Below are 25,788 nucleotides of genomic sequence, written 5' to 3'. Positions count from 1 at the left end.
AAAAAGTAAATATTTTTACTAAAATAATTCTTTTATTCCTCTTTTACAATTTCTTCAAGATCCTCAGCCTCCATGTTGATAAAGAGAGGATCCTCATCATGACTTTCATCTTCTTTTATTTCCAGTTTAATATCTGCTTCACCACAATCAACAAAAATAGTAGAAGTAGAAGGTGAAACTCTATTCTTAGATTTTAGCTTCTTGAGATGACTAGCTGATTTGTTATGTCTTGACAGGTCTGAACCAGAGTGATAAGATTTCTGGCATAATTCACAAGAGTATGGCTTTTTACCTGTATGGATCCTCTTATGGACGGTTAAATTACCACTTGTACGGAAAGCTTTACCACATGTATCACAAGAGTATGGCTTCTCTCCTGTATGGATCCTCTTATGGATGGTTAACTCACTACTTGTACTGAAAGCTATTTCTCAGGTATCACAAGAGTATGGCTTCTCTCCTGTATGAATCCTCTTATGGACAGTTAAATGTCCTAATTGTGAGAAAGTCATATCACATGTTTCACAAGAGTATGGCTTCTCACCTGTATGGATCCTCTTATGAACGGTTAAATCACCACTTGCACGGAAAGCTTTACTACATGTATCACAAGAGAATGGCATCTCTCCTGTATGGATTCTCTTATGGATGGTTAACTCACCTCTTGTACAGAAAGCTTTTTCACATGTATCACAAGAGTAAGGCTTTTCTCCTGTATGGGTCCTCTTATGTACAATTAATATACTTTTTCGTGAGAAAGCTTTTTCACATGTATCACAAGAGTATGGCTTTTCTCCTGTATGAATTCTCACATGTATATTCAAGTTGCTTTTTGTAGAGAATTCCTTGCTACAGATATGACACTGGTTCATGATGGATTCTTAGTTGTTCTCGCACCTGGAATAAAAAATATCTAACATAAGACCTGTGTGGAAATTTTTTTTGCATTTTAGGTAAAACTATTCCAGATGTATGGAAACCATCTTCTTACATTCATATCTTATCTAGTATAGCTACTCTATATGTAGGGTGTGTCCGTCACTATGTATGTAAATTTATTCCAGATGTACTCTATGAAAACTATCTCCTTACATCCATATCTTATTTCGCATGGCTACTTTATATGTAGGGTGTGTCTGTCACTATATAGGTAAAAGTATTCCAGATGTACTCTAGAGAAACTCTCTTATGATGGTTATTATATTTTTTTTAAAGATGTTATTGTTTTGTTTTGCTTCGCAACTAAAGGACAAAATTATCCTTGTTCGCGATGAAAACTTACTTCCTTCTATTTTCTAAACTCAAATGATGAAAAGTTTGTTTCTTTTGAATATTTCTGTTGAATCAGTTTGCAAAATCTTATTTTATGTTTTTGTCTGAAAAAAATACCTAAGTAATTTGTATACGTACATCAAAACTATTTACAAAAGATTTAATGATGAAAGAATTTTAAAATTATAGAAAATATTCTTAAATAATTTGGTTTGTTTAAGTAAATAAAGAATAATGTATGGCTTCGAAGCTGACTAATATACCTTGGGATTAGAACTAGTACTCAGCCATACTGAAAAACCAAGCATAGCATCGTATTACAGACAAGTTTTCGCGAATCTTCGAACCTTCGACCGCTCGATTCTTACAAAACAAGTTTAAATCTTATAATTTTTTATTTATATATCCTCAGAAAGTTGTCTATAATATGATGCGATAAATAATTATACTATAATCTATCTAAAATGGTATGACGGATAAATTTTTTTGAGATATTTTAAACTATTAAAACTTTTGTATAAATTCATTGTGAATTGTTTTTTTTTGGTAAAACATAAGAGAAATATAAACTTATAATAAGATATAATTCAAATAATGATACAAGCAAAACAAATATAATTTGTGTTTTTAAGCCTACAGATTTTAATTCACTTTATAGTAAAACAACATTATTTTACATTAGTTTTATTACGTCACTTTTTTAATTAATAACTTAAAGTTTCGTGTTTTTGCAATCTTCAGAAAGATTTTTACAAAACAATTCGACGATTTTTTCAAAATATTTCGACGATTTTTTCAAAATATTTTGGGAGATTTTTTTTGCAAAAATGATTAATGTTTTATATAAAAAAAATATTGATTTTGAAAGGATATATTCTTTATTTTTTTTTCTGCAGATATTAAAATGAAAAATTATAAAGTGGCTAATTATTATAAGTATAACTTTAATTCTAACATCATTTTTGATGTTATTATTGTTTATATTTATAATTCTAAAAGTCGTCTTCTAAACTATAATTGTTTGGACAAAAACTCTATCAACTTAATCCTCTAGATTTCTAAACAAACAAAAAAGCATTATAATAAAATGTTGTATGTTATATTTTTTATGGAAATATTAAAGAAAAAATGTAAAATGAAAAAATTATAAGTTTAAAATGTTTTATTTTGCCTTGATTATAAACTTTTAAACTCTTGCCTTTTGTTAGGAAAAAATATGTAGAGAAAATATATGTTTACTTCTATTTGCAGACGACACAAGGATGTAAAATGAATCAGCTGTTAACAAAATTATCGCGGGTAAACAACGAAATAATAATAGAAGCTGTCGTTTTTGTCGTTATTTTTACGTTTTTTTACTTTCGCATGTATTTTAGGGGATAAGGAGTTTATACCAGATAATAATATTACGTACTTGATGAAATTTGTAGCAGACTATAACTGTGGATGAACGAACTGACTAATAAATGATGTCCATGTCAGCAACCTAAATTAATGACATTTTTCCCCTGTCAGAATATCCATGTATATTCTATACATCCATTTATAATCAAGAAGCCTGTAAAATCAGGAAGGGAGGTGGGTCATTGGGCTGTATATTACACTAGTCCCCAAAGTTTCATAATAACGTTTTCTATTCGTTATCTTAACAATTTTGGAGATTTTATTCAATTTAGATTGGATGGTTCAGAGAGTTGAGTTTCCAAACGTTTATAAATAATAATAATCTGCAGAATGGGTAATATATATTGTGCACATCATTGGGGATGTGCATCAATTTATCGGCCATTGTCTTATACCTTAATATCCCTGCTTTAAAATTATTTTCAGAGAATAATGGATGAGGACATAGAGGAGAGTGTTATCATAAGATTTGTTATTCCGGAGGGGAAAGATGAATTCTCTGTGTCAGGTACCCAAACTAAATATAGGGGAGAGTGTTATCATAAGATCATATGTTATTTAAGAGGGCAAAGATGAATTCTCTGTGTCAGGTACCCAAAGTTTTTGTGTTAGGTACCCAAACTATATAAATATATAGGAGAGTGTTATCCTAAGATATGTTATTCCGGAGGGGAAGGATGAATTCTCTGTGTCAGGTATCCAAAGTTTTTGTATCAGGTACCCAAACTAAAAATAGAGGAGAGTGTTATCATAATAGGTGGGGGGGGGGGGGGGGGGGTAAAATGTGGTGACTTGTGCCACGACATACCAGGAATTTTATTTTGTTTTTATTTAATGCTACTCCCTTAGTTTTAGAGATAATTGGGTAAAATCTTTTGGGCTGGGTCACTAATTACCCTAAGTTTTGGTATCTTTAAAGAAAACAAATTACCATTCACCGCCATTTTCCGCCGCCGTCCAAAACAATTTTTTTATTGCATTTCTCGCCGAATTAGGCAATTTGGAATCATTTGAGACCATGTTATTTTTTTCAAAAATTTTTCCCCTTACAAGCATCCTTGGAAAAAAATCTTTTTTGATGGGTCAGAAAAAAAAATATTTGAATAAAAAATGGCGGCGGTACCGCCCTGAATTTAAGATATACCTAGATAAACAAGAATTTGTAAAAAAATGAATTTTTGCGGCGGCGGAAAACGGCGGTAGCGGCGTTACCGCAACCGTTTTTTATGTTTATATTTTTCTATTGATCCATCAAAAAAATTTTGTCCAATATCTTCAAAAGCAAAGGAGAAGCCTTGAATTTAAGATATAATATGATAAAGGAGAATTTGAAAAAAATAGCATGGTCTCAAATAATTCCAAATCGCCTAATTCGGCAAGAAAAGCATTTTTTTGGGGCGGCGGCGGAAAACGGCGGGAGCGGCGATATCGCCGTTTTTTTATGTTTATATTTTTCTACTAACCCATCAAAAAATATTTTGTTCCAATAACTTCAAAGGCACAGGAGAAGTAATGAATCTAGTTATAAGTGGAAATTTTTTTTTTTGGCGGCGGAAAATGGCGGGAGCGGCGGTCCCGCCGTCGTTTTTTTTAAAGATACCAAAACTTGGGGTTATTAGTGACCCAGCCCAAAAGATTTTACCCAATTATCTCTAAAACTAAGGGAGTAGCATCCAAAATAAAATTCCTGGTATGTCGTGGCACAAGTCACCACATTTTACCCCCCCCCCCCCCCCCCTTTGTTATTCCTGAACAAAATCTTGTTTTTTTACGGATTTTTTTAACTGACAGACAAATAGCTCATCTACATTTATTATACAAGCGGCTTCGCCCCATAATGCTCTAGAAAAATATTATGAAAAAAATACCCCAGATTAAAGGTTACAAACAGTTTTCTATAAAAAAAAAATCCTGTAACTGTTCATAATTTGTTTTGCATTTGACTTACAGGTTACACTAAACTTTACGGAAAATGCGTAATGATTTGACCCTTAATGGTTTAAAGAGCATGGCGCGCACGTACAACTAGTGCTTGGCCTACGGGTACGACGCCACCTGGATCCAGGAACCTTAAAATAATCCCCGGAAGCATTCGTTACAAGAAATATTTCACCTTGAACTGCACTTGACCCCTGCAATTTGTTTAGAGAGCATGGCTCGCGCGTACGACCAGTGCTCGGCTAACGGGTACGACGCCACTTGGATCCAGGAACAACAAGTGATGAACCTGTCACCTACCAAGACGGTAACTTTCATCCAGGGGGATCTGGTGAGATTCTTAACTGGCTTTACATTTGGATAGTAAAGAGATCGATCGCGGCGTGCAAAATAGTTCGTTTAAACTTACATAAAAATTATAGGTAAATATCCTACTATTATGACTTAATTCTTTTGTCTATCTTCCTGTTCATGTGAAAAAGGCCGTGACTTTATCTACGTTCAAAAAAAGACTTGATAGTCATATTCAGACTTTGGCCTAGTTATTCAGACCTCTTACTATAATCCTACTTGGGTTCTTAAGAGTATACAAACAATAAACAATATGTAATACCTAATGATAAGGGGACTAGGGACAGACCAAAGCAAGTGATTTTAAGCATCTGACTGAATGAACCTGAAATTTTTTTTGTCATATAAAATCCCTGTGAAACTTAATTTTTTTAGTCGATATAACAATATTGAGTATAAACGTGGCATATTCATAAAAAAATACTCAAGTTCAATGCTGGAAGGTGCTTAAAATAACTTGCTCTCGTTCGTGCATAATCCCTTTTAGATTATTTACAGTTTAGATGTTAAAATGTTTCAGGATGTTTTTGTGCTTGAAGAATTTGAGGGTCCTGTCTTCAAACACTTAGCCAAAGGGGACAAGTAAGGATTCAGTTATTTCCTTTATTATTTGATGCACGATATTCAATGCCATTATAACCCATGGAGTTAGGAGACATTGAGCTTTTTATTACACTAGTCCCCAAAGTCTTATAATAACATTTTCTTACACGTGGGCTTAACAAGCTTTGGGACTTCTATTGAAGTTTGATTGATTGGCTTATTTAGTTGAGTCTCCAAACGTTTCAACCACTTATTACAAATTGGGGAAATTTTTTATTATCATTGGGGATGTATGTCATTTTATCGGCCATTGTCTAATCTCTTTAGATCAGAACAGCTCTATTTATTGTATACTTTAGGATCAAATGCACGGTTCTTGGTCCTTTGGCTTTATCAGCGTGTTTCTATAATAACACCCCTGTGCCAAATCTTCCCTACCCCATGTACACTCTGGCAATGATGGTAAGTTTCTATGGTAATACTTCTGTGCCAAATCTTCCCTACCCCATGTACACTCTAGCAATGATGGTAAGTTTCCATGGTAATACTCCTGTGCCAAACCTTCCCTACCTCATGTACACTCTGGCAATGATGGTAAGTTTCCATGGTAATACTCCTGTGCCAAATCTTCTCTACCCCATGTACAGTCTAGCAATGATGGTAAGTTTCCATGGTAATACTCCTGGGCCAAATCTTCTCTACCCCATGTACACTCTAGTAATGATGGTAAGTTTCCATGGTAATACTCCTGTGCCAAATCTTCTCTACCACATGTACACTCTAGCAATGATGGTAAGTTTCCATGGTAATACTCCTGTGCCAAATCTTCTCTACCCCATGTACACTCTAGCAATGATGGTAAGTTTCCATGGTAATACTCCTGTGCCAAATCTTCTCTACCCCATGTACACTCTAGCAATGATGGTAAGTTTCCATGGTAATACTTCTGTGCCAAACCTTCCCTACCCCAGGTACACTCTTGCTATGATGGTTTGGTAAGTTTCAAAATCTCTCCAGAGAGGGAGGAGACATTGAGTTGTTTATAACACTAGTCTCCAAAGATTTTAAAAAAAGTTTTCTTATTCGTTAGCTCAACCTCTTTGGGAACTTTTTATCAAATGTTGTTTGGTTGGTCTTAGCTATTTCATAGATTTATGCATTTTTTCTCTCGTTGGGGAAATAACTACGGGAAAGGGGAACGAAATATTTTTTTTCAGCTGTGGAAAAAATGAATCTTGTGGAGAATATACACTCCTGTCTAAATGAGTAGGTACTAAAAGCATAAAAAAAACTATTCTAGGGAGTGATTATAACCTGTTCCAACATAGAGAAGTCAGAGAGAGACAAACTTCAGAATTTAATACAGAGTATGGCAGGTGTCTTCAGTGCAGGTATGTATACATTTATTTTCTTTGAGGAGGGGACATTGGGCTGTTTATTACAAAAGTCCCCAAAGTTTTGTTAATTGTTAGCTTAATAACCTGGGTACTTTTATAGAATTTTGATTGGTTGGTTCATTTATTTTATTGTCCAAATATGTATCATTACTGGGGATGTACATCAATTTTCTCCCATTGTCTTTTATTACATATGAATAGATTAAGAACTGAAAAATGTTTTAGATTTTCATGATGGAATCACCCATGTGGTAGCGGGTTCAGTAACCACAGACAAATACAGAGTTGCTGTAGAGACAGACACGCCTGTTATGACCAAAGAATGGGTATACAAAGTTTGGGAGACTTCGAAAAAGTAAGTTTTATAAATAGACATAATATATTTATATGGTCCATCACCCTAAAATCCATCAAATTGAAACAGAGAGTCATATTTTGTCATGTAATTTACATTATACTAGGAAATAAAGGGGGGGGGGGGGCGAAAGTGACACTTTTTGAAACCAAAACTAAAAGTCAAAGGAACTCAACTAAAAAAAGAGTTACAGGTCTGACATTTTGCATGGCAGTTGCTTTATAGGGGTACAATATGGAACTGTGAAGAAACGGCGGCGCAACCGCCGAAAACCGCCGAGAAAAGGCAACAAAAATTACGGCAGGAAACGGCGGTTTTCGGCGGTTGCGCCGCCGTTTCTTCACAGTTCCATATTGTACCCCTATAAAGCAACTGCCATGCAAAATCTCAGACCTGTAACTCTTTTTTTAGTCGAGTTCCTTTGTTGACTCTTAGTTTTGGTTTAAAAAAGTGTCACTTTCACCCCCCCCCCCCTTTTTTATAAGGTATAATTTACTCATTAAAAGCTTTATTATAAGAAATGCGACTATTTATATTCATATTCGAACGAAATGAAATAATAATGCCCTTTTCTACCAAAATCTGTACATAATTTCAACCAATGACAAGTCTGGAATGTACCTCCATTATTTTCCAGGGATGTATCATTGTATATTCTGCACAAGATTTATTTTTTTTCCCCGGCTACAAAATTTTTTATTTCCCCCCCCTCTAGTTTTTTCTCACCAAGTAGGGGGGAAAATGGAAAAATATTTAAAAAACTCTATATTTTATTTATTTTATCCCTCCTACCACACATTTTTTTAGTTTCTATAAACCTATTCTAAATCCATTAACTTACTAAATTTTTAGGGAGATTGTGTCAGCTATTGATCCAAGATTTTTACAATTCAAGTTCCCAGCCCTCTATGGATTGAGAGGTAATATTGGAATCATATTTTATATTATATAGGAGAAAGGAAGCCTTAAGGAAAAACACCGATAAACTGCTGAAAGACTGATAAGTAGACCAAATAACCCAAAGGAAATTATCCACGAACGAGAGCAAGTGATTCTAAGCACTTTCCTGTATTGATCCATTGTATTTGTTTAGTAAATATACTATTTTTATGTTTATCGACTAAAAAGTCAGGTTTTACTATGGTTTTATATGAAAAAAACTTTGAAATGTTCAGTATTGTTTGGTGCAATATCAACAAATGTTTTGATGAGTTCAAACTGTTGTTTAAAAGCTTTGACACAAAATAAATATTATTTAGATTAAAAATGATATTTAGAAAAATGGTTTGTAACTTGTAATATAGTAAACATTTTAATTAATTTACTTTTGTGATATACAGCATTTGATGCTTTTCTGTCGTGTTATTTTATTTTGTCCTTTGAACTCAACAAAGCATTTGAAGATATTGCATCAAAAGATGCTTTACATTTCTAAGTTTTTTTATATAAAACAATGGTGAAACCTATTTTTTTAGTTGATAAACCAAATATTAAACATAAACCTAGTATATTCACTAAAAAAATACTATGGATCAATGCTGGAAGGTGCTTAGAATCACTTGCTCTCGTTCATGGATAATTCCCTTTGAATTATTCTAGGCAAAGGCATCTTAAAATGACACGTTGAAAAACTTTTTAAAAAATTCAGCACTCATATCAGAAATTTCCATAGGTATTAAATTTTAGAAGCTAAATTATAAGCCTATTTTTGCCACAAAGTTTGATAACCAGTAACTGATCACAATTTTTCAAGAAAAACACCTCTGTTCATAGTCAAAATATCTTTAAAAATTCAATTTAAATTCTGTGGCTAAATGTAAAATCCTAGCGAGAAAACTAATAACTTTACTGTACTGCTACAATATAGAGAACTTATCTTATTTCATTTAAGTATCCGTCTCTGGCCTAAACAAAGTGGACAAGATGATTTTAAAGAAGAAAGTTGAAGCCCATGGCGGAGTCTATCTACCAGAACTTCATATGGACACCACAGACCTGCTTATCTGTATTTCTGATGATAGTAAGTTAGATAGATAGATAGACAGACAGACAGACAGACAGACAGACAGACAGACAGACAGACAGACAGACAAACAGACAGTTGAAGCCCATGGCGGAGTTTATCTTCCAGAACTTCATATGGACACAACAGACCTGCTTATCTGTATTTCTGATGATAGTAAGTTAGATAGATAGATAATATGATTGTTAGATAGATAGACAGACATACAGACAGTTGAAGCCCATGGCGGGGTTTATCTCCCAGAACTTCATATGGACACCACAGACCTCCTTATCTGTATTTCTGATGATAGTAAGTTAGATAGATAGATAATATGATTGTTAGATAGATAGACAGACATACAGACAGTTGAAGCCCATGGCGGAGTTTATCTTCCAGAACTTCATATGGACACCACAGACCTCCTTATCTGTATTTCTGATGATAGTAAGTTAGATAGATAGATAATATGATTGTTAGATAGATAGACAGACATACAGACAGTTGAAGCCCATGGTGGAGTTTATCTTCCAGAACTTCATATGGACACAACAGACCTGCTTATCTGTATTTCTGATGATAGTAAGTTAGATAGATCGACACCCAATGATCAACCTAACATATAATGTTTTAGGCTTGATCCTTGATGTCTGTTGGAAGAATAAAGAAGATCAATTATTAGTCATAATCATTGTGATTCTAATATTACATATATATATTCTCGCTCCTTATATATGTAGCCTTCATATGGCAATGATCTCTCTTTACTTTCAGAATATCATTATTATATAAATGTTACTCCAAGCAGGCCTTTCTGCGTAACTATTACTACATTACTTCTCTTCTCCATTTCCGCCGGCTACCGATCTGTTGACTGGCGTTTCCATCAGCCAGCTGCAGTCTCTACCTTCTCCAGGAGTCCTCAGTTCCAGTTGACCAGGTACGGTTGTTTACGTGGTGGCAGCGGTCCCAAATCCCACACCCATCAACCTCTCGCCAACAATGTCAGCCCTGAAGCTCAAAGCTCCAGAAGTCCTACCAGCAGATGGAGTCACATCTGTCGCCTTTAAAGCCTGGAAAAACTCTTTATATTCCTTTCTTGAACAAGATACAGTCAACTATCTGTTCTTATCTGGAGGAATATATTCCGATTGGATTGCTCTTGTTGATTCTGATAGTCGCAAGAGAATCCAAGAGTTGCATTACAGGGATCCTGATAAAGTAAAACTTTCTCGTAAAGTTGGGAATGATTATTCTCGAGATGACCTTGAGGCAGAACTTGACGAGCTACTCCTGAAAAGGAACTCTCAAGTCTCTAAAATCATCCAACTAATTGCTGTTTGTTGTCATTACTCTGAGCATGATGACATCACAAACCAAAGTACTTCCACTGAATGGATCATGAATTACCTCCTTCAACACTACAATTTAGAAAAGAAGGGTGCTCATTTCCTCAAAGTTAGTGAGCTTTCCTATAAACCAGGATCTAACCACCAAACCTTCTACAGGGAGTTTAGATCAGCTATTTGTGATAATACTAAACGTAAAGGTCACAAAGTAAAATACTTGAATGACAAGGAATTAAAAGAGGATGAGGGAATCTCTCCTACCTTCGAAGAAACCATTGTGCTATGGTGTTTAGAAAAAATTGATCCTAGACTTCCCATGCATGTGAGCAAGACCTTTGGACATCAAATGGTTGGTCACATGACTTTAAAAGACCTGCAAGTTCAAATCTTTCAAAGGATTCCAAGCATGATTGAAGATTTGAATGATGCAGAAGCTAATCGTGCCTCTGCACTGAATTCTACAGCACTACAAGATGATCCTAAAGTAGATTCATCTATTGCCGCAGGTCAAGTTCAAAGACATAGATCCTGGAAATCTAAACGCAAAAACACATTCTGTCGAATCTGTAAGACTGCAGGAAGGCCTCCAGCTGTGTACGAATCTCATTTCCCATCAAGCTGTAAGCTTAAAGGTGCTCTTCTGAACTCAGTTCTTGCTGATGATTCAGATCATGATGATCCTGATGATCATGATGAAGAACAATGACTATCTTCAGATTGCTCCACCCCATCACAGGAAATAACTAGTATCAATTACCTCAATCCGATTCCTAGCCAAATTCTTACATTGTTTTACAACAACAACCCTTTCCATATTACACTAGACAGTGGAGCAACTGTTTCATTTGTACGCAAATCTTATGCAGACAAACACAACATACCTATTTTACCAAACAATCAACTCGCTTTACTTGCTGATGATAAAACCAGAATGACATCTCTTGGTGAAATAGACATAAAATTACAACGAGGTCCATTAGAAGTCAGGCTCAAAGCACTGGTCATGGATAAACTTCAGGCAGATTGCTTTGGAGGTACTACATTTCATTTTGAGAATGATGTGCAAGCCAAAATTAGAACTAGAGAAATTAAGGTCAATAAGCACACCTTTCCTCAGACTAACGAACACTTGCACTTGCCTGAACCACCCTCTAATCTGGCCTCTGTGTCACTTAAAGCACCATCACATACATTTCTTCATCTCAACAAGGTAACATCAGTCTTACCTAACGGAACCATTGATATTCCATTTAATGATAAAAGGCTCCCTAGTCAGTCTGTTTTAGCTGTTCAGCCTACTAACAACCCCTTATGGCCACCTCAGATGTGCACTGTTAACTCCAACAGCATATCATATACAAACAACACAGACAAACCACTCATTGGGGACAAGACAACCAAGTTCCTCTGTCTCCCACTTACAACTGAAAAGATAGACCCTAACTTTTCAGTGCCTCCCCCCAAATTGTCTGTTATGGCTGAACCATGTTTTTCGGAAATAATTCTTAAAAACACAAATAAGGATATATTAAAACCTCACCAGCTTGAAAGATTGGCTGAAATACACATCATTAACAGTCATGCCTTTAACACAGACTTGTCAAATGGCTACAATGGGAATTCTGGAAAATTCCAAGCTGCACTAAACTTTAAGTCAGAACAATTGCCTACTTCAAAGCAATGTCCTGTACCTCTCTATAATCACAAATGTCTTGCACTTCAGCAACAGCTTATGGACACTCTTGAAAATCAAGGTGTTCTTGTTGATCCCCAGAAGCACAACATACAGGTGAAGAAAGTATCTCCTTCTTTCATTCTTCAAAAAGCTAGAGCTAAACACAAAAAGCTAGAAGAGTGCTGTTTGGATGATATTAGATGGGTCGTTGCTTTTAACAACCTTAATGATGATCTTTTACCTAAACCATCTAAACAAACCTCTGGTAGAAATGTCCTAACTTTCATTGCTAAACATAAGTTCCACATACATGCAGACTTGTTCAACTCATATTTCCAAATACCTATTCGTAAACAAGACTGGCAATGGCTTGGAGTACGTACACCCTTTAGAGGAGTCAGGGTATTAACTAGAGCTGGACAGGGCTTACTCAACTCTGAAACAGAACTTGATGAATTGGTATCCAGAGTTCTGGGTGATGAGATTCTGAAAGGTTTCTGTTATGTTGAGAGGGACGACATAATTGTTGGAGGAGACTCAATAGACTCCACAATTGAGAATTGGAACACAGTCTTAACAAAACTGAATGATAATAATCTTAAAGTTGCTGCTTCAAAGGTAAAGATTTTTTCTAAAGACATAGAAGTATTTGGTCATAGGATAATTGATGGTAAAGTTCATCCATCAGACCATATACTCACATCTCTTGGCAAATCCTCTATTGATCAGCTTATCACTGTCAAACAGTTAAACTCTTGGAAAGGTTTGTACAAAACCTTGCTATCATCCATTCCAGGCCTTGCACACATCCTGGATCCATTTGACAAAGCAGTGTCAGGTTTGTCTTCCAAAGACAAATTTGTTTGGACTCCAGAACTCATAGCCTCTTTCAATAATGCTATGTCACATCTGGACAATGTCAACAACCTGACCCTACCTCATCCTTCAGAGCAGTTAATTCTTATGCCAGATGGAGCCCGCATACCAGGTGGTATAGGATGGGCTCTGTTTGTCCAAAGGAATGTAAATAACAAATCATGTCTTCTACCAGTACAGTTCTTTAGTGCTAAGATCAAACCATACATGACCAAATGGCTTCCTTGTGAAATTGAAGGTGTAGCAGCTTCACTTGCTATTAATGCTACATCTCATTGGATCTTATCTTCTACAAAACCAACATATGTTACGCCAGACTGTAAAGCAGTAGTAGAAGCAGTAGAACGTATGAGGAAAGGGAAAATGTCAAGGAATCCACGTCTTCAAACAATACTAATCTCAATAAATAGAAGACCTGTTACATTCATCCATTCATCTGCTAAGACAGGTCAGCACATTATACCAGATCATGCAAGTAGATTAGACATTACCTGTGGATCCAAAGATTGTGCAGTAGAGAGATTTTTGGATGATATACCTGACAATGTTCAATGCATGTCAATTATGTCCATAAATGATCTCTTTACTCCCAATGTTCCTTGCCACATAGCTGCAACAGCCACAGAAAACATTTTGTCACTCGCTGAAGGGAATCACCTTCCATTAGGGGACAAACATGTTTGGCAAACAATGCAGGAAAATGACAATGACATAATGACTGTAAAAGAGCTGTTAACAACAGGTGATTCTCCTAGGAAGAATGCATCACGTATGGTGAAAACTATTTTCCGTCATGCTTCTTTACACAAAGACCTAGTAGTTGTCACTGAATCAGACAATAAACTATTCAAAGATTATCACAGGATTGCGATTCCTAAAGATAAAGTCAGTACCATTTTACAGATGATTCATCTAAAGGGAAATCATCCTTCTCAATATCAAAGTGAAAAGGTTTTTTCTAGGTACTTTTTCTGTCCTGGATTTCGCAACACTCTGATTGAATTTTATAATCAATGTTTCTTGTGCACCTCTATCAAAAAACATGAGATTCCTAAACCTCCATTTAGAGAACCAGATCCTCCTAATCATCCTGGTACTCATTTCAATGTAGATGTTATGAAAAGGAACAGGCAAATCATATTAGTTTGCACGGACATCTTCAGTAAGTATGTCACAGCTGTTCTGATTGCTTCTGAGACAACTGAAAATCTTGCTGATGGAATAGCAAGAGTTACTTCACCTATTAGAAGAACTCAGCAAATCTTTGTCAAAACAGATGCACATCCTTCTTTCAAATCTCTTCTTCACTCACCAACCAAGGAAATGAAAAACTCTGGCATTAATCTTGTTTTAGGAAATGTTTTCAATAAAAACAGCAATTGCCATGTTGATAAGATTATTCAGGAACTTGAAAATGAAATTCGCAAAACACACAAAGACAAGGACATCCTTTCTAACTTTGATATTGCAGATGCTACATTTGCCTTGAATTCAAAGTTAAGACGGCAGAACTTGTCTTCTTCTGAGATTCTCTTTAAAAGAGACAACATACACAATGATCCTATTAATTTTTCTGACAAGACATTTAGGGATTTAACATTGAAAGACCAAAAGAAACAGCATGTTAGAATGAAGAGGTCTTCATCTCCAAATGCCATCACACCAGGAATGATGGTTATGTTTAAGCAAAATCCTTCCAAACATACCAGAAGACTTCCATTTCTAGTTATTGAAATGAATAAAAATGCAGTAAAACTGAAGAAGATACTAAATTTGGACACAGAAAGACAAATGAAGTTGTCAACTACTATACATGAAGTACATGTAGATAACCTGTTTCCAGTGAAATCCTTTTCAAATGTATCAAACTTTAACAAGCCTTCTTCTGAAAAAACAAAATCTGAAACTCACTGGACACCAATCACACCCATGGATGACAGTGACTCTGACATTGAGTCAGAAAAGGAAGATTCCTCTACTGATCATACTTGTAACCACACCCTATCTTCCCAACAAGATAGTTCTAGTAGTCAACACAATACTAGTGCTGTTAACATGTCAATTGATAATCTGAACATTGAAATTAATCATGATGAATCAATTCACACATTTGATGAAAATCCTAGGTTAAGACCAAGGCTAAAAGAAAAATGGATTACCAAGAGAAACAGTTTAAAGAATGAAAAGATTGTCAGACTTCGTGAAACCATAGCTGCAGTAAAAATTCAAACTTGGTACAAACGTAATATTGGTAAAAGAATCAACCACAAACACTGCATGAAATTACGAAACAGGAACCAAACCCCAGAAATCATCAGAAGCAAAAGCTTAAACAACATTTCTGAGGCAATATTCAGTAATGATGAAGATTATAGACTAATTGATTCAGAAAGCAAAGATACTCTTGACTGGGATTCATCACCAGAGTGTTTAGAGCTTGATAAATCTAACAAACATCAGCCCTTAAACATTGAATTCTGCAAGGGCAGTAAAGATTTCACTCGTGTTTACAACTTTGACAATGCCCTACCTATCACAAACAACCCTTATGACTTTTCTTCCATCCTACCGATTTCACCCAAGAAAACAAAGAAGAAATCTACCTTTAAATATATTAGAAAATTCATAAGTAGCAGAAAGAAAAGTGGTGGAGCTTCTAAACATTAGTAGGCTAAATAATACCAATTGGAAAGTTTTCCTAACAGGTATGATTCTTAATAAACTGCTGTAGAGTAATCTACTTACTAGGTTTATTATTTACCGATTTAGCAAATATCAATCCACACTTTGAATCACTCATTAAAAACTAAAATAATTATTCCAACAACAATTTTTCAAAACTCAATATAATAAGAATATTTAAAAGGCTACTATTTGGGAAGTTTCCCTGTCAAGTATCCATCTAATTGAACCTTAAATATACATCCTATCATTTAGTTCATTAGGTATCACAAACTTTTTATCTTAAATATTCTCCTCATAAAGGTATTAGTTTGTTAATCCAAACATTAGTAGAGTATCTACACCTTGTTTAGTTAACAACTTAACCAGTAATAAATAATATAATATAAAATGAAATCAAAGTGTAAAAATAAAAACATTATAAACATAAAATATAAGATAAATTAAAGCAAAGTATAGCACAGTATAGTTTTCTTAACACTGCATTAGATGGGCAGATTTTTAGTTCATTGCTACATTGCATAGTAATTGAGTAACTATTCCACAGTACAGACAACATTGAGAAGTTTCTCTCATTAGTGCCTGTATTGTATTAAAATTATAATGATATCAAAGACATCATCTATGAATTTCATTTGTAGACTCTGTCCAGATCTCAATTTAACCCAGCAGTAGTGAATTCTACAAATATGGGTTTAATTGTCTTCTGAAGGGGGCAGCGACACCCAATGATCAACCTAACATATAATGTTTTAGGCTTGATCCTTGATGTCTGTTGGAAGAATAAAGAAGATCAATTATTAGTCATAATCATTGTGATTCTAATATTACATATATATATTCTCGCTCCTTATATATGTAGCCTTCATATGGCAATGATCTCTCTTTACTTTCAGAATATCATTATTATATAAATGTTACTCCAAGCAGGCCTTTCTGCGTAACTATTACTACATTACTTCTCTTCTCCATTTCCGCCGGCTACCGATCTGTTGACTGGCGTTTCCATCAGCCAGCTGCAGTCTCTACCTTCTCCAGGAGTCCTCAGTTCCAGTTGACCAGGTACGGTTGTTTACGGATAGATAATATGATTGTTAGATAGATAGACAGACATACAGACAGTTGAAGCCCACGGCGGGGTTTATCTCCCAGAACTTCATATGGACACCACAGACCTCCTTATCTGTATTTCTGATGATAGTAAGTTAGATAGATAGATAATATGATTGATTGATAGATAGACAGACAGAAAGTTGAAGCTCATGGCGGAGTTTATCTCCCAGAACTTCATATGGATACTACAGATCTGCTTGTCTGCATTTCTGATGATAGTAAGTTAGATAGATAGATAATATGATTGATAGATAGACAGACAGAAAGTTAAAGCCCATGGCGGAGTTTATCTACCAGAACTTCATATGGACACCTTATCTGTATTTCTGATGATAGTAAGTTAGATAGATAGATAATATGATTGATAGATAGATAGACAGATAATATGATAGATAGATAGACATTGAACTAGTCAACGTTTCAACAACTAATTTTGGTCTACAGAAGGGGTTATTTTTTTATCATCATTAGGGTTAGGGTCCGGGATGTACATTTTTCGCCTGCTATTAAATTGCTTTCTGCTTTTTTTTTGTAGCGGTTTGGCGGTGTTGATATTCTTGACGCTATTGGTTGATTTTCAAGGACCAATTTGAAAGTCGGCACAGGGTCAACGGGAAGGGGACATACAGTTATTTAACCCCTTTCCCCTTTATCGTTTTACTCTAATTAGGGAAATATCTAATGTTTAAAAAAAGATATAAAAAAATGAAGGTTCTTCTGCTGTAATTTTAACTTTTTATGTATTAAGGTGCTAAGTATACACATGCAGTAAAGTGGAAAATTCCTTGTGTTAAACCAGACTACATTTTTGACAGGTAAATACACATCTATGTCAATTTAAATCTCTTATACGGCAGAACCGACGTTATCAATATATGAAAAATAACGATAATAGTTCTTTATCGCCTCGCATATTTTAGACAGCTTTCCGCGGATATTAAGATGAATAGGTAGGTAGTTTTAAAATTTAAAAAAAACAGTGTTTTTTATCCCCGAAAGGCCGAAGTCTAACAAAACTGGTATAATTTTATGATTATTATTTTATTATTTGTGAAGATTTGTCTTATAAAACGATGATATATATGATTTTTCAATATGTCTGAGAACCGGTTTTTATCCAGTGGATATTAATCCGTTTCAAAGCCATACCTACTGGGAAAAAAATATGAGAATCATGGAAAGAAAACGAAATAGCGGGTTTCGTCGTAAGTTCACAGTAGCTTTGGATAGGTTCTGTTAGGTTAGGTAAATGTTAATAATTGCCCCGCAGGGTTAGAGCCCCCACAGGGTTTAGAAATAGAAAAAAGCTACTGTGAAAATACGACAAAACCTGTAACTTCTTTTTCTTCCCATGATCAAAATATTATTTTTTAAATTCTTGTTCAGCACCGACAAAGGTTATGCTCTCCCGTTTGAGAATTATAAAGTTGCCAAGTCAAACAAAGCATCCACACCCACTAAGGTAATTTTATTTAGGGATCTCAAAAGATAAGACAATGAAGGATAAATTGATATACGTCCCCAGTAATGATAAACAAAATTACCTCTTTTTACAGTTTAAAATTATTTGTTGAAAAGTGTTGACACTACGTTTAGATTTCTCTTGTGAAAGTTTTTGTACCCTCCCTCAAAATAGTTATAAACCTTCCCAGGGTGGGCATACAAAAAACCCACCCAAAAAAACCCACCCAGGGTTTTTTAAAAAACCCGTTGAAAAAAACCCAAGGTTTTTTGGGTTTTTGAAAAAACATTGAAATTTCACGTTAAAATTTACAAATTAAACCTCTATTTACTCAAAGACTAGGATCTAATAACATTTTAAAGCAAATTTTACCTAAAAAACGAAAAAAAAATATGAAGTAGGGGGGGGGGGGGTATGTTAATGCAACCATCTCGTAATCAATGATTAAATGGCACTTAGAATTCGAATTTTGATCTGAAATTTTGCATGAATAATCCTTAGTAAGTCTTTTTTCCCTAAATCGAACAAAAAGTTGGAAAAGTAATGGCTAACGACTGGCAGCTCAGATGTTTTGCCATCTTAAGAGCAAATTAGTCACAAAACCTATCTCCACATAATACTTTTTGTCGCTCAAAAACCTTATCAAACGGTTCTAGCCGGTTGCTGTAGGAACTAGAAATTTTAAAAATGGTTATTGCTATCATTTAACATGAATTAAACCAAAATATGTTTTAAAAAGTTGATTCCTACGTAATTAATGATGAATTTGCCCTCAAAATAGGCAAAAAACGGCTAAACGGCTGAGCCGCCAGCCGTTACTTTTTCCAACTTTTTGTTCGACTTAGGGAAAATAGACCTACTAAGGATTACTCATGAAAAATTTTAGATCCAAATTCGAATTCTAAGTGCCATTTAATCATTGATTACGAGATGGTTGCATTAACCCCCCACCCCCCCTTATAAAAATGATGCTCTACTTATTGTTCAAATGTTTATGAAATTACTTTCTCTCAAAACTTAATTTCAGAAAACGCTTTGCTACCTACTGAATTGATGATATAGGTATAAATTGTGTAAATTACATAATCGTAATTGATTTTTAAACTAAAACATAACAATTTATGAAAGGAAATAGTTACAGTGGCGTGCAGAGGGTTTTATTAAGGGGATGTAAAAAGGGGAATACCTTAATAATTTTTGGGAGGGGGGGGGGGGGGTGTTGACAGCTTAGGAATAGAGGAGGAGGTTCCATGTTTTGAAGCTTTTAACCTCCCCTCCCCCTTATTAGAATATTTTGTGCACCGTTGCAAATAAGGGTTTATAATTGATCGAAATGCCAGTTGTTTTCATTATCTATCTTGTTTATTGTGAAATCTTGCTTACCTTTTACCTACAACAACATAAACATTAATATTTCATCAATATATCAAATATATTTGACTCCTAAATCAAAAAACCCAATAAAACCCAGGGTTTTAAGGGTTTTTATGGGTTGGGTTGGGCTTTTTTTAAAAAACCCTGGGTTTTTCCCCACCCTGAACCTTCCCATGAAAAGCTACACTGTAAGGGAGAACCATATCGGGATAGACAAACACAGACATAGATCCTGTTACTTTTATATAATATGAACAATGTTTTATTATAATTCATGATTCCAGCAATGTAGATAACCTTGGAGATATATCCATGTGTTCAATAATTCTAATAATTCAGGATTCCAGCAATGTAGATAACCTTGGAGATATATCCATGTGTTCAACAATTCTAAATCCGAATGACTCGGCTGTCAATTCAAGAGTAGATGATACCATTAATTCTACAACTGTAGGTAAACATTAATGGATTTATTATGACGTGGATATTACACCAGATTTTCATGTGCTCTAATAAAATGAAACTCGCAGCGGGCTAGAAAAATGAAACAACCCATCTACCCCATTTACCCCATCTCCTACCCTACCATCGTACTTAAAGAGCGAACTGACAAATAAATGAGTTTCATAAGAGCAACCTTAATTTATACATACGAGTTCGTGCAAAGAGATTTGAGAACAAGTTTTAATTTATTTAGATTTTTGATCAAAATTATTTCTTCAATGACTGATGTTTTATGATTAAATGCTAGTAAATTACTTTCTGCTCTTTTGTCTGATATTCAATGACCCAATTGAAAGTCGGTACAGGGTCTCCACTCCCTGGTAGATTTACAAATGGCTCGTGTCTCCTCTATTCTTTCACTTTAATGGTTTAGGTACTCTAGCTCCAGTTATCCAGGGCAAAACTACAAAAGACTGGCTGCTAGAACTAGATCTTACCAGGTTAGAATTCTTGCATCAGTATTATTTTTGGATTTAGTGCAGTTTACGGTAAAACGATTATTTTTCAACATCTATGAACATTTATGATCATCTATGACTGCTATGGATAAGATAAGATAATGGTTGCCAGAAACATTTTACCGTGAACTGCACTAAGTCCAATATTTACTTAGTAGAACTGATTTATTATTTGAGGAACATCAAATCTACCAAGTGATTACAACGATTCTATTTTGATCCGCATAAAAATAATTTTTAAAGTATTCTAACCTTTTTAACAGACTAGGTATGATGTCCAAGCTTTTTTTTATGAGGAGTGAGGTTTTATAGTTGGAGGGGGTCAACCCCCTTTACCCCCCCCCCCCCCATGGAATGTAAATTTTTCTAAAAAGTTTATAGATACTATAAGGGGGGGGGGAAGTTTGTACACTTATAGGAAATGAAATTCAGTACCAATGTTTGGGAGGGTCGTATGGGCTTGTTTTTAAAGTTATCAACCTAATTCTTTTTGTAGGCTCTCTTATATGACTTGATATACACGTATTTCTTTGAAAATTGAATTTCGGTACTTTCCTTCTAGGGGCTTGTGGAGCAAAAGACCCCCCAAAACACTAAAAATATGAGTTCTGACCTTATTTTTAAAGATATCGACCTGATTTTTTCTTTATAATACTTTTTTAACATACCCGAATCAACGAATCATTACAGATTTCATTTTGGGACTTTCCTTCTAGGGGCTTGTGGAGCAAGAGACCCCCAAAACACAAAAATATGAGTACTGGGCTTATTTTTGAAGATATCGTACTGATTTTTTTTATAATACTTTTTTAACTTAACTGAATCAACGAACCATTACAGATTTCATTTTGGGACTTTCCTCTTAGGGGCTTTTGGAGCAAGAACCCCCAAACACAAAATTATGAGTACTGGGCTTATTTTTGAAGATATCAACCTGCTTTTTTTATATAAAAATAATATTTAAACATAACCGAATCTACGAACCATTACAGATTTCATTTTAAGACTTTCCTTCTAGGGGCTTGTGGAGCAAGAGACCCCCAAAAATCATAAAAATATGAGTTGTGGGCTTCTTTTTTAAGATATCAACCTGATTTTTTATAAAAAAAATACTATTTTAACATAACCCAATCTACGAACCATTACAGATTTCATTTTGGGACTTTTCTTCTACGGGCTTGTGGAGCAAAAGACCCCAAAAACACTAAAAATATGAGTTCTGAGCTTATTTTTTAAGATATCAACCTGATTTTTTAAAAATAATACTTTTTTAACATAACCGAACTGAGAAACCATTAAGGATTTCATTTTGGGACTTTCCTTCTAGGGGCTTGTGGAGCAAAAGACCCCCAAAACACTAAAAATATGAGTTCTGAGCTTATTTTTAAAGATAACCTGAGAACTCAATTTATTTTGTTTTGGAGGTGTTTTACCCTACTTTTTTATATAAAAATAATATTTAAACATAACCGAATCTACGAACCATTACAGATTTCATTTTAAGACTTTCCTTCTAGGGGCTTGTGGAGCAAGAGACCCCCAAAAATCATAAAAATATGAGTTGTGTGCTTCTTTTTTAAGATATCAACCTGATTTTTTATAAAAAAAATACTGTTTTAACATAACCAAATTAAGAAAACATTACAGATTTCATTTTGGGACTTTTCTTCTAGGGGCTAGTGGAGCAAAGATTCCAAAACCACTAAAAATATGAGTTCTGAGCTTATTTTTAAAGATATCAACCTGATCTTTTTAAAATAATACTTTTTTAACATAACCGAACTAAGAAACCATTAAGGATTTCATTTTGGGACTTTCCTTCTAGGGGCTTGTGGAGCAAAAGACCCCCAAAACACTCAAAATATGAGTTCTGAGCTTATTTTTAAAGATAACCTGAGAACTCAATTTATTTTGTTTTGGAGGTGTTTTACCCTACTTTCCCCTAAAAGGAAAGTGCCAAAATAAAATTATTAGTGGCTACCTAGTTCAAACATGTGAAAAAAGTTTTCATGAAAAAAATCAGCTCAATATCTCTAAAAATATTTTTTGGGGGTCTTTTGCCCCACTAGCTTCTAGAAGGAAAGTCCAAAAATGAAATCTGTAATGGTTTCTTAGTTCGGTTATGTTAAAAAAAAGTGTTCCTAAAAAAATCAGGTTGATATATTTAAAAATAAGGTCAGAACTCATATTTTTAGTGTTTTTGGGGTCTTTTGCTCCACAAGCCCCTAGAAGGAAAGTCCCAAAATGAAATCTATAATGGTTCGTAGATTCGGTTATGTTAAAATAGTATTTTTATATAAAAGATCAGGTTGATATCTTTAAAAATAAGCTCAGAAATCATATTTTTAGTGTTTTTGGGGTCTTTTGCTCCACAAGCCCGTAGAAGGAAAGTCCCAAAATGAAATCTGTAATGGTTCGTAGATTCGGTTATGTTAAAATAGTATTTTTTTATTATATATAAAAAAATAAGGTTGATATCTTAAAAGAGAAGCCCACAACTCATATTTTTATGATTTTTGGGGGTCTCTTGCTCCACAAGCCCCTAGAAGGAAAGTCCCAAAATGAAATCTGTAATGGTTCGTAGATTCGGTTATGTTTAAATATTATTTTTATATAAAAAAAAGCAGGTTGATATCTTCAAAAATAAGCCCAGTACTCATATTTTTGTGTTTTGGGGGTCTCTTGCTCCAAAAGCCCCTAAGAGGAAAGTCCCAAAATGAAATCTGTAATGGTTCGTTAATTCGGTTAAGTTAAAAAAGTATTATAAAAAAAATCAGGTCGATATCTTCAAAAATAAGCCCAGTACTCATATTTTTGTGTTTTGGGGGTCTCTTGCTCCACAAGCCCCTAGAAGGAAAGTCCCAAAATGAAATCTGTAATGATTCGTTGATTCGGGTATGTTAAAAAAGTATTATAAAGAAAAAATCAGGTCGATATCTTTAAAAATAAGGTCAGAACTCATATTTTTAGTGTTTTGGGGGGTCTTTTGCTCCACAAGCCCCTAGAAGGAAAGTACCGAAATTCAATTTTCAAAGAAATACGTATATATCAAGTCATATAAGAGAGCCTACAAAAAGAATTAGGTTGATAACTTTAAAAACAAGCCCATACGACCCTCCCAAACATTGGTACTGAATTTCATTTCCTATAAGTGTACAAACTTCCCCCCCCCCCCCCTTATTAAATTTTTTTAATAGGGGTATGTTTAAGCTAAATTCTTTATTAGATCTTAATTTCTGAGATAAAAAATATACCAGTATGGCTTCGAAACCGATTAATATCTGCTGGATTCGAACCGTTTCTCGGCCATACTGAAAAATTACATGTCAGCGGAAGGAAAGCTGTCTTTAACACATTGCGATAAATAACTATTACCTTTTTTTTAGAGTTAAAAAGGCCGGACATTTCCTGGATGGACTGCGGATCTACCTTAGCGGATTCACAGAACCGGATCAGGTTCAGATGACCAGAGTGTTCAAATTTGCTGGCGCTACCAGGGATGTGCGCATTACAAACTTGGTTTGCCATCTAAAGGGATAAGACAATGAACGATATATTGATGTATATCCCAAATGATATTACACAAAATTAACCCTTGTGTAGATTACAATTAGTGGATTAAACATATTGACACTAAACTTAATACAATATTCAATCAAATTCAATAAAAGTCCCCAAAGTTGTCAATCTAAAGAATAAGAAAACGTCATCATAAAACTTTGGGGACTAGTAAAAAAACAGCCAAATTTTCCCTTCCCTTTTATACTTTTAATTTTCAGCGTTTTCTAAATAAATTTAATTGTTAATGCATGCATCGAACTAGACTGACCCAGCTAGTTGATAGTGTTACCCACGTGGTACATGCTGTAGGAAAGGCTGTAGAACCAGATACTGCCAAGATTACCAGAGAATTAGGTTAGTATCATAGTTGATAGTGTTACCCACGTTGTACATGCTGTATGGAAGGATGTAGAACCAGATACTGCTAAGATTACCAGAGAGTTAGGTTAGTGTCATTGTTGATAGTGTTACCCACGTGGTACATGCTGTAGGGAAGGCTGTAGAACCAGATACTGCTAAGATTACCAGGGAATTAGGTTAGTATCATTGTTGATAGTGTTACCCACGTGGTACATGCTGTAGGGAAGGCTGTAGAACCAGATACTGCTAAGATTACCAGGGAATTAGGTCAGCATTATTTTTTCCGGTATGGCTTAGTAACCGATTAATATCTTCGGCCCCTATGGCTAACAAATCTGATTGGTTTGTCCGTCATTACTGGTATTGGGGACATAGATGAAGTTGTAATTATTTTTGCTGATAATTCTAAATATATTGTAAAGGATCTATTCTATATGCATCTGTCTGTGTGTACAGTAGGATCTCACTAACCACTGAAACTTTATGGTTCTCCGTTAAATTGTGGCTTCTCATAGAACCTTTGAGGTTAATAGCTATTTTGGTGAAGGGTACTAACACCCTCCCAAATGAAATCGCTAAAAAAATACAACCAGCGCTGCCTAGCGGATATTTTTGGTAAACAGTTGATCTTAACATAGATTAAAAGGAAAACATTTTACGTTACCCTAGAGGCCGCTGTTGAGATAAAAATTCCTAATCTTTTTGTCATGGTTATTCTGTACTACCTTTCTTATGAATGTTGTCATCCTTGTTTTATCTAGGTATAAGCCCTCACAGTGTAACTCTGGAATGGATAGTGGAGAGTATGAAACGTGGAACTAAGGAATGGAATGTTATATCTTTATCATGGACTAGCGGCTACGCCCATAGAGGCCTCTAGTGGCTCTTTAAATATTTTTTTCTATGTTTAAATATGTCTATGTTGCATTTGACGTTTATGTTTTGTTGAACTCTCTTTTTTAAATCATGAAACGTAATTTTTTTTAGATTTTTTGTGATTTCTCTTGGGTGGGTGGTGGTACCTTCCCCCAAAATAGTTATAAACCTGTCCGGGACCTATGAGAATATCCCCTGTTAAGGAGAACCCGATAGGTTCAGCGGTTAGCGAGATC

General features: G+C 34.8%; 1 protein-coding gene across 1 annotated transcript; it reads left to right on the top strand.

The window, feature by feature from the left end:
• The first annotated feature begins 3,066 nt into the window (after positions 1-3,066).
• Positions 3,067-25,556, top strand: LOC145326654 (DNA topoisomerase 2-binding protein 1-A-like). The gene is made up of 15 exons (XM_080170022.1): positions 3,067-3,184; positions 4,824-4,945; positions 5,486-5,547; positions 5,868-5,970; positions 6,809-6,899; positions 7,131-7,260; positions 8,113-8,180; positions 9,152-9,280; positions 17,706-17,772; positions 18,344-18,419; positions 20,133-20,247; positions 20,671-20,737; positions 24,142-24,252; positions 24,579-24,670; positions 25,438-25,556. Exons 1-15 carry the CDS (start codon positions 3,109-3,111, stop codon positions 25,554-25,556), a joined length of 1,428 nt encoding a protein of 475 aa, XP_080026148.1. The 5' UTR covers positions 3,067-3,108.
• Positions 25,557-25,788: the final 232 nt, after the last annotated feature.

Source organism: Acartia tonsa, chromosome 8 (genome assembly GCF_053477335.1).
Source record: "Acartia tonsa isolate MP-2025a chromosome 8, ASM5347733v1, whole genome shotgun sequence".
Taxonomy (NCBI): Eukaryota; Metazoa; Arthropoda; class Copepoda; order Calanoida; family Acartiidae; genus Acartia; species Acartia tonsa.
Note: the sequence above shows the minus strand (reverse complement) of the source record. Positions and strands in the feature narration are given on the sequence as shown.